The following is an 11,175-nucleotide window of genomic DNA, read 5'->3' as shown; positions in this document are numbered from 1 at the left end:
ATTTCTTCTGTTTGTTCAAGATATTATCGATTATTTTCGCTTCCCTTCTCGTTGCCAGCAGAGTTCGATTGCAAACTGAAGTATGAACAAGGCCATAAAGGCTGGAGAAAACGTCTTAATGTTGTTTGCAGGTTGTAATTCTAGCGGAAGAGTTTCCTTGCTTAGAGTGTCACTTTTAGTACAGTGCCCCTAAAAATAAGGGAGACAAATATTGCAATACTAGTATTTTACTTTTGTAACGTCTGGAGAGGACATACTGTTAACAGAAAGAGGCAAAACTTCTTCTAGCCAGAGGGGAAAAAAAGAAAACATATTGTTATTGCCTTGCACTTATGTGTAAATCGATATCTCTGGAATTACATGACATCATAGATGAATGGATAGAGGGAAATCACTCTCGTTGGTCACTATTGATTTATATTTTGGAAAAAAGGTTTTGGAAATTTCGGTATGAATGCACTTTTACCAGCAACTTTATACAACTTCATACAATACACTAAATTGACCGTGCACACGGGCGGTGGTTCTTCGTGAATTTTAAGGAGTGGCAAAACTAATAATTTATCATTTATAGGCGCACTTGGAATCATTTAATATTGAAATAAACCCGGAAACCTACCATACGATTCTTCGTCACTCTGTATGTCATAATTTACAAGCGATTTTTTTTTTCTTATCAAGTAATGTAAATTTGGAATAACTTCGACAACAGGTTGGCTAAATATTTGGTATGAAGGTGGTAATTGCAAACTTTTAAAAAGTTTGATGAAATATTACAACTTTTACGGTGTACCTAGATTCTCATTACTTCTACAATCGTACGACTTTGTCATTGGTTACTACTTTATGTTGATCTTTCATTATAAAATTTTGTTTTGCTTTAAGGATAACTCGTTACTGGATTTTGATCGTTGACGTAAATGATTAAACATTATCTTAATATTTTCCTGTCAAAGTCTCACATATTTCAATAATTAGTAATTTCTGGCTTTTAATTATCGAAAACAAAAATCGCCAGTTCAGGGCATCATCATTTACTAAAGAAATTAACACATTTTAACAAATTCATGTCATCAAATCGATTAGCGTGACAATATGATTCTAGTTCGTAAACATGTTGTGAAAACTGCAGAAACTCAATGTCTGTGTTTGTCCTATAACCCCATGAACCCCGAAAGCAAACGCCAATGGAAACGTAAAATGATGCCTCTAAATAATAACAATAGAAGTTATAAACTATGGTGATATACAATAATGGCAATTTATTACTTTGTTTGCTTGCTTGCTTGTGTCAAGATAAGTGTGGATTAAACGTAAACCATGCTGATCAGCAATAACTTAAGTTGAAGCATCTATAGATGTCGTTTGTGTGTCAGGATGATAAATTAGTGTATGAGCTCACTGACACCTCATGGGATTTTTCGAGGATCTAGAAGAGTACCTCATCTTCATAGATATACTTTATAGAGAAGTGTTGGTTTAAAAGAAAAAAAACAATAAGGAAACGCTTCCAGTTGCAAATTCAGTCACCGCATTTTGGCTTCAAAACGCTGAATGACATTACTCCCTCCTTCCATTTAGCCCTGGTGATGAATGGCACATGCATGATGACATTTAGCGGTTATTCCGTTGCTTCAGTTTGCTTTATCTAACTCGACATCTAATACTGATCGCTAACGTGAGGTGCAGCTTTTCTCACAACAATCAAAATCCTTTGCCAAACGAAGTAAAAATTCATGGCGGCTGGTGATTACTGAGAAGATGCTATATCGCTGATGTTTGTGGTAAAGTCGTGATGGGGAATTACCACCCGCACTTGTCAAGATCCGCATCGCGTGTATGTCCGTGATCTCTTCATCCCCTGAAGAAGCCCACGATGACGCGGCGAAAGGTGCGGTTAGCAGCAGCGTAGCAAAGTGGATTCAGCAGGCTGTTGATGTACACCCAGAAGAAACTCACCTACAAGTTAGTATTTAAAACGAGAGAGAGAGAGAGAGAGAGAGAGAGGAGAGATAATGGAGGGGTAGGGAATAGAGAGAGAGCGGTAAATGCGAAAAGCCTGTTTAGAATCTGCGAACGTCTATCGTTAAACAAAAACAAAAAAAAAATGATTACGGAAAGAAAATTAAAAAACTAAGATTATATATATATATATATATATATATATATATATAAATAAAAAAAAATGAAAAAATTAAGCTCTACAATACGTTTTCTTGTCTAATTTGATATTAATGTTCATTTAAATTCGTCAACAATCATTTATGTTCGAGCGATTCTCCTGAATCGTTTTTTCCCTTGGTTCAAATTTTATATTGCAAACATTTCAATTTGGGGTCAAAGATAAGTGTTTTCCATATAATATCATAAAAATTAGTGACAGACTATTTTGTTGCGGCATATTACACCCCCATTAGATTTCCCCACCATCAGTACGTCGAGTTTTGGGCATAGTAAAGTCCTAAAAACCGGTTTCAGTTTCATTTTCAAGAATACAAGTTCGTATTTCGCGCAATCATCCATAAGGTGCCTCACCTCGAAAATACGGTTACAGCTTGTTATTCCGAAGGCTCGTTATTCCGAAGGCTCTTTATTCCTAAGATTCGTTATTCCGACGGTTCATTGTTCCGAATTTCATTTTCGGATTAACCAATCTTCGGAATAACGAACCTTCGGAATAACTCCACAAATTTTCGGATTAACGAACCCTTTTCATTTTCGGATTAACGAACCTCTAGGTATAGGGAATTTGCGTGTTTCGGATTAACGACCCTTCGGAATAACGAACCTTCGGAATAGCGAACCTTCGGAATAACGAACATCTCCCGAAAAGGCTGTCATGTATTCTGCAAATTGATATTTTTCTATCCTTATTCTGTTGTGTTCAATGATCAACATTTTCAGAGATCATTATTATTCTTAGTATTATGACAATTTTATTATCATTATCGGCAAATCATATCAGTATTAACAATTATGTGCTAACTTGATGATCAGAGCATCATAAGCAATAGACCCATTTCACTTTCATTTTATCATTCACTTAATATACACTTTGTAATCGCAGGGTGAGTGGGTGTTTACAGTTACGCATGTACCCGTGTCTTATGGATTATTCCATAGATAAGGTACCCAACATGTGACATGCCTATTTTGACAATAACATAAGAAAATAAGCTTTTTCGTTGAACAAATGTTTTTCTTCAAATCATATTTAGTAATTCCTTTCAGATTTTAGTGAAAACGAACATTCCAAACTAAATTTTAAAAAAAGAAAGCAAGTCAGCTTACAAAATAGCAGTCTTTGAGAGGAAAACATGGTTCTTCATGGACACTTGTTACACTGTGGTGTCCGCTTCCAAGAGGAACCTCCCTTTTTGGCGTCACAATACCTACTTTACATTATTTTTATGTTTGTTTGTTTTTTTCCAATACAAGTGGTCATCTCCAATCAAAATTCAACTATCTATTCAAAGAATCACACAAGCCCAGTTTTTGGCCAGGGTTGAGATTCACCAAGGTTTCTTGTGTCAGCGGGACACCAAATATTAATTCTCCATTTCATTTTCTTTTTCTAATTAACACTGACAGTTGACAGTCAGTGTTTGATACTAATACAAAGAGACCACAGCTGCATTGTAAAAACGCGAATGAGGTACAATCATTGTTGTAATAAAACAAAAAAAAAAGAGAGCTGTCAATGTGCCCTGAAGTATTTCGCGGGACTTGCAAATGCATCTGTGAAAATCACAATTGGTCATATTTTTCATGTTTGTTGTGTCTTTACCCAATTTTCTCTCAAAATCTGTAAAACTATGTGAGTGCCACTCGCAAAATGATAGCAAATAGTTCAATATTGGTGCTTGACATGGATTCCACCCTCATGCAAGCAATTTTCGAGACACCAAATCATGCACGACAGAGTTGCACGAAGAACTTAATTCTTAACCAACTTGAGATTCACTCATGCAAAAAAAAAAAAAAAAAAAAAACATATCCATAATTACTGTCTCGATGCAAGAATTTTGTTCAAGTATTCAAAATTAGCTTGGCTTCTATCATCTTGGAATTTTTAAGTGAAACCTTGAAAAGTAACATGAAATTTTTTTATCCCCCAACAAGCTGCAAATCTACCAAACTGGTATTACAATAAAGATTTCCCATAAAGAATAATGTCCCAAAACGTCTTGATTTTACACTTTGTGAAAATATGTCCGTTACTTTGTAGTAGCAAATTGTGTTTGTCATCAGAAAGGAAGATACTTACCTGAATAACAGTCCGTAAAATAACTGTAGGACTGGTACTTTGTAAGCAATGACATGATGAGACTTATAGAAGGAGAATTTAACCAGTGTGACCTTTTCTTATGTTTTAATGGAATTACCCATATCCAAAAATATGGTGTTCTCTTCCGTCACCTGCAGGCATCTGTAAGCATCTTTGTTGGTATGTCAGGAGTGGTTGAACTACTAGCTGTTCTTACAATTTTGATACTTTAAAGCCAGGCATGTTCACCTTTCAAAGTATTTGAATGCTATATAGAATACTCGCAAAATATAGCCTGGGTGTTTTTGAATGACGTTTCCACGCATTTTTAACTTTAATCCTGACGTTTCCGATTGACAAGATCATAGTATTAAGAGGAATGCCTTTGTTGGTTGTTTTCAGTGGTTGTTCATTCGAATTCTTCACAAGTTGGATGAAAGCTTAAGAAATTTTTCTCCCCTTTTTTATCTTCTTGTAGGCTCTGTAGCCCAACATTTTAGACTCTTAAGAATACCAAATACGATTTAAAAAAACTGTTTCGATAGACAGATAATGATACATCACTGCTGTCTAGATATATACAAAATTTCGGTGAACTGTGTATATAAGATATCGCAAATCCCGCTGGGCATGTTTTCCTAGCAAGAAACCCCGAATTAATCTCCCTAGAGCTCTTGGAGTACAAGCAAAGAATGCAAAATATCGTATGAACTTCATTTCTCGTATCTATTCCAGCATTTTGCTTTTGCACAAAAACTTTTTCATATTTTCCCCCTCTTTATCCAAATCTATTGCTTTGATATGTCCGGTCGAAATACCAGTAGAAAGATATGTATTTTCATATTTCGTCAATTCTTCTTTAGCAATTCTTGTATTTCATACAAATTTACTATGTATACGTGTGAGCTCAGGTTTCAGATTCTAATTTTGTGCCACGAACTTACTTCTTTCCAATATTTTGTAAATCAATATCCAATGCACGTCTAAGGATATGATATTAGGAACCTTTTTTCATTTAATGATTATCAATATCATTATTATCAATAAATGATATTAACATATTATACTTTAATCGCTTGATCGACTTTGTAAAGGTAGACAATTATGATAATCTACGATTTTTCTTCTCAGTAAGAAGAACATAGTAGGCCTACATACAATATTGTGTATAGTGTGTATGTACGTGTTGTTGTATATAATGTTGATTTTCTTTCTTGCCTGCCAGTTGACTTGAGTTAATGATAATGATAATGAATAACATTTCTAGCGCTTAATACTGACGTCTCTAAGCGCATCAGCTGTTGAATTCCTATCATCATCTGAGCGAAATGTCAATGCTATATTGGTCCCCTAGCGCTATCTAACATCTAAACTATCTTTTAACATTGTTTAATGATTATACAGATAGGAATGGTGAAATGCTATAGGGCGAAAAGGTCGTTTTCGGTAGGTGAGATTAGTAATGGTACGTAAAAATTATTATGTCTTACTCTAGGCCTACTGTGAAGACAACTTCTTTCTGGCCCTTTCAACAAAACTTTGTCAGATTTATATACAACCTCCTATTGTTTATGGTCACGCTTCGTGGTAAGATAGTATAGAGTTGTATATTGATTTGAAATAAGTCTATGAGAGAAAATATCAAAATCCTATTCAGACAAAGAAAGAATTAAACTGGCGTAAAACATAATTCACTGACACGTAGGCTACTTCAGAGTCATTAAAATCATACAGGCACAACAGAAAATGATGGTCTACAACATCGACAACATTGTCTTTTTGTCCTTCATTAAATTTTAAACAAATGGTATTTTGGAGGGAGATTTGCCATCCTGTCACAGACAATAGAAAGGTATGCAGTTTGTGTTTTGCTGACTGTTTTCCTAAAATTTGACTCTACGTTCAATGAAGAAATAAGACAAAGAGTCATCTTACCTCCCTCAGGTTCTCACCAAATGCCTTATTTTGCTTTTAAAAGATAATACTATTATAACTCAGGATTGCTGTGTCAGACTCAGGAATAATGCATACAGGGTGCGTTAAACTTACGGAGTAAGCGCTCTCAAGAGAGCAGTTCTGCCCGCATATGTTAACGACAAAGACGAGAACAGCCCAGGGCGACCAGGAGAACACAAGCGCCATCACCACAAACGTCAGAGTGCGGAATGCCTTCGAGTTCTCTTCGGTGTGCTTTGATGCCAACATTCGCTGCTTGCGGACATAGTTCCCCTTTTCCTTCCCGTCCGCATCTCTGTGGTGGTGCTGCGAAGGCTTCATACCTGTCGATCCCTCTCTGCTGTCGGAAGAGATGGCATTGACTAACCGATATTCTACGCCTTCACCTTCCTCTCTCACCTGGAGGACTTCGTTTCTCTTGGCTCCAGGCGTTGAGGTCGATACAGCATCGTTCTTGGTCGTCCCTCCTTCTGGGAGGCCATCAGTATTCGTCCCTGATACACTGTGACTCGCTGATGCTTGCACTCCCCTGTCATATTTCGCTTGGGTTACATGATCAGGTCCATTTGTAACAGCTGTGATGGATATTTCTGCAGAGGCTGCCGCCGGATGATGTTGGTCCGTGTTGAATTCGGTATCAAAACTTTCTTTGTTATTTCGATTGTACGTATTATCCTCGATGTCCCCTTCTGTTGCATTCTCTGCGCTCGGACTCTGTTGATTGTTCTTCTCAGCTCCGAAACGATTCCGTTGCATGTCGTCTGTATCTGACGAAATGAAAGTGGGATTAGTTACGTCGAAGAGGAGAGTCTCGTTGTTGTGCAGTGCAGAACTGACGTCCGCCTCCGTTGGATATGGATCGTCATGACGCCTAAGTGAATTGTCCTGGATCGACTGGAGGTTATTTCCGCGCTTACGGATGATGTTGTAAATCCTGATGCAGAAGGAAATCAGAATGATGAGGGGGATGATATAAAGAAGGAAAGGAGTGACAACGTTGTAAGGGAATTCGCGTCTCTTGCCAGTGTAACAGTGAACATTGCGTCCGTGTTTCCTGAAGAGAACAAACCAGCACCAGAGGGGTATAGGGGCAACGTAGGTCGGTATGATCATGGTTAGCGCACGGGCTAGTGTCTTCCTTCGCAGGTGTACCAGAGGATTAGATAAAGAGTGATAGCGGTCGATGGCAATGACAAGCACAGACAAGACAGAGATGTGAACGAACACGTGATCGATGATGGAGAAGGCGAGACACGCCTCTGGACCAAAGGGCCAACCACCGCTGAAAAACTCGATGGAGTAGATGGGCATGGTGACACAGCCGATCACGAGATCGGCACACGCCATGCTGCAGACGAAGAAATTGAAGTACGTGCGAAGGTGACGCGACTTCAGAAATGCGATGAGGATGAGGGAATTCGCCATCACCGTCGGGACGGTAAGAAGAGTCATGGCGGCCCCAAGAACAATATTTAATGGCAATACTCGCCTTCGCACCTCACCGTCAACAATCTCTCTTTCCTTGTTCACTTCAGTCGACAAAAACATTTCTTCAACATAATAGAATGTTGTATTGTAGTCCCAGTTAGAAGTCATCTTTCCTCTTGCTTTGCTTGTATCCGTGAAAAAAGAAGGAAATAAAGGCAGAAAATATGATTTTCTTCTTTTGGGATCTTACAGTGGAAAACAGCAACTCCTGACTCACATATAACTGCTAATAGTAAAGAATCAGGAGGAAAGAGTCCTTCTTACAGAAGGCATAGTTGGATAGACGTTGGATTGACGATAATGGATTTCACCTACTTGAAAGCATTTGCTAACGAAATCATTGCAGACGTTTTCGCTGAAATTATCCAACACCAAGACGAGAATATTCAGCTCCGCCTCTCATACGTAGCTCAGCATGGGATGCGGAGTTTTATTTCCTGCGCCTTTATAGTTTAGTGTTCTGGATGCTGATTGGGTGTTGGACTTCAGAGCAACGTGGACAGCCCCCTGGCAACAGGTATGTATTATGGGATGTGAGAAAATGTATCAAGATTTTCGCCGATTAGAGTCAGTAGGACTTAACGGCCAGTATTCTTCACATGACGTAGTGGATGGGTACATCATTTGAAGGGTAAACAAGTTAGAAAAATAAAGAGTGGTTAAAGGAAACCAATATTTTAAAGTAACAGAGACAGCTTAAAGATCTTGTTGTGATGATTTGCTTTGGGGTCTTTTTTCTATTTTTTTTAAAGTAAATGATAATGTAGAACAATGCAACCTATCATATTGGATCACACTCGTGTTTGTCGATCGTCACGTGATGTACCAACATGAGCGTGTGTTCAAAATTGTGATCTCATTGGAGTATAAAGACTGCTCGTTCGTTTACCAGATCAGACAAACTTTAAACCTGCGTAGGAGACGAAAACGCATGATCACTAAGAAAAGTAAAGAAAAGAGCGGCACTCCGTGCCATACACCACCATCTAGTAACCGTACTTTGATATCATTGGCATAGATTTCTTCTACAGTAAAATGTTGACATGTTCTTTGCATTTCATTGTATAGCATTTTAGGTTAGGGCGTACCTCCGATGACAGCCCCCCCCCCCCCTCTATTTGTGAGTAAATTTGCAAATCTCAATTTCGTGCTTGCTGCTCGCTCCTGCACGAAACTACTATCGATGTAGTTGATTATAATTAGCGGTATGATAAATTTTCCAATTTCAGGCAACGATTCTTGTTATACCATTCTATTCACGCACACCTTAGATCAGCTAGCATCTTTATGTACTAAGCAAATCAAACTCATTCTCATCGAAGTCAAAAGTTAACAGTCAATATATTGTCCATCGATGCTTGTCAAGTATGCAGGAGACAAAACAGCACAACATTCAATCCCGGTAACATTATTTTGAATCATTACTCTTTATACGTATACTGGTCTCATCGACTGGCTATATACTGTGGTCTATATGGGAAGCGACTTCGTCAAAATATTACCTTGTCTCAAACCTTGACACGTTGCAGGAAGATTTTTATGACTAAAATGCTCTCATTTTTTATAGTGTGTAATCAATTACATCCCAGTACTGGTAATATCAAGTTTAGCATTCCTATAAACACACACACACACACACACACACACACACACACACACATCTACATAACATCATCAAAAAGGCTGATTCGATAAGTCAACGAGAAAACGGGTGTACACAATCAAGAATGTTGATTTCCATTGAAGGAAAAATAATCAAATCACAACAATCGCTGTGGGTAAAGAAAGAGCGCCAAAACAATTGTGATGCAATGAGCCTTGAATATTGAACAATGAGACTCGTTTTATTTCATTGCACGGAAAACGATTTTCATATATCCTTTTTCAACACGTGTTATTTCCAGTAATCATCAGCTTCTTCGTATGTCTACTGTTTTGTCAGTACCTACTGGAATTTATGTCAAATTCATATATAACTTTCAAATTTCAAACACACACACACACGCACGCACGCACACACACACACGCACGCACGCACACACACACACACACACATATATATATATATATATATATATATATATACATATATGTGTGTGTGTGTGTGTGTGTGTGTACACACGCATCGTATCGAAACTTCGAAACCACCTAGGGCAGAAACACAGAACAAAATGCATCTCAGTTACTCTCATTAAAACTCTAATACATACAAACACAAATACGAAACAAGGCTTTGGTACTTAAAACATCATCAACACTATCAATTTACTATTTCAGTTTTAGCATCAAGTGTCTTGCTATATCCCCTGAAGAGTACTACTTTTGAAAGTACAATATTATAAGTATATCATGAAGATATAGAACATTTTTAGAACGTTCAATTACGCTAGGCTAAAGATGTGCTGCTTTGCTTGTTGCTCTTTGTGTCTGTGTGTGTGTGTGTGTGTGTGCCTGTATACTTGTTTGAAATTGAAGCAAAAAAAAAAAAAAAAAAAAAAAAGAATGAGACCGAAGCAGCACACGTTGATAGTTGAATAAAGAAAATTTTCTGTTTGAAAAAGGATGAGCCTACTTCCGGATAGAGCAGATTCTTATTGTAAGTTCCGGCCAAGGTCAAAGAGGAGAGAAAACAAGTTGTAAAATTTGACGAAGTGATGAAGTTTTACTCAACTCCTTACGATTATAGGATCAAACTTCGGCATAATAGATTGAATTTTCGTTTGTACTCCGAAGTAGCTAGATCACTTCAATTTTGATAGCAAATTAATACTCACGCAGATACGAGGCGAAAAAAAATATTCTATGAAAACAGATGTGTTCCAGATTGGGGGCACGACATACAAAAGGTTGATTTGTAATGATGATGGTAATAATGATAATAATAATAATAATAATAATAATAATAATAATAATAATAATAATAATAAAAATAAAAATAATAATGCTCTAGCTGATCAAGACAGACGTCATCCGTTAAATGAACGGAAATAATGTGCAGAGATGTGTTTTTCGAGATTTACGACATTCCCTCAAACAATCATTACTATATGGAAAGGTAAGCACTTCAAAAGAGGCAGGATTTATCAGACGAAATACTGTGTAGCGTATTGTAGTGTTTTATAACAATGTTGCATTACCCCCAAAAAATCTAAATGCTGAGTTTAGTATTAACTTCTACAATCATGTGAATTGAGTTATAATCAAGAAACATCGATGAATTACACAAATAGGTTGTTCTTCTTAGGATATTGTATGACATTCCGCACCACAGACCAGAACGGGATACAACTTCTTTAAATGTACATACAATATATATATATAAAATGTTAAAGAGAATCAACAAAATCAACACGGAGTAGTCTCAAGTTATGATAATGCATAACACTACCCATACTAGAAGAGAAAATGTAACAAGCAACAAAGAAAGAAACCGCAAACTTGTTTCGACAACATTACGTGAGGTC

At 37.2% G+C, this 11,175-nt stretch overlaps 1 protein-coding gene across 1 annotated transcript; it reads right to left on the bottom strand.

Moving 5' to 3' along the window:
* Positions 1–1,854: 1,854 nt before the first annotated feature.
* On the bottom strand, positions 1,855–7,819 carry LOC139710696 (muscarinic acetylcholine receptor M2-like). The gene is made up of 2 exons (XM_071622615.1): positions 6,317–7,819; positions 1,855–1,959 (listed from the first exon to the last, which is right to left on the bottom strand). Exons 1-2 carry the CDS (start codon positions 7,817–7,819, stop codon positions 1,855–1,857), a joined length of 1,608 nt encoding a protein of 535 aa, XP_071478716.1.
* Between the last annotated feature and the right edge of the window lie 3,356 nt (positions 7,820–11,175).

Source organism: Diadema antillarum, unplaced genomic scaffold, assembly GCF_040938485.1.
Source record: "Diadema antillarum isolate AM-2024a unplaced genomic scaffold, OU_Dant_1.0 seq00001554_RagTag, whole genome shotgun sequence".
NCBI lineage: Eukaryota > Metazoa > Echinodermata > Echinoidea > Diadematoida > Diadematidae > Diadema > Diadema antillarum.
Note: the sequence above shows the minus strand (reverse complement) of the source record. Positions and strands in the feature narration are given on the sequence as shown.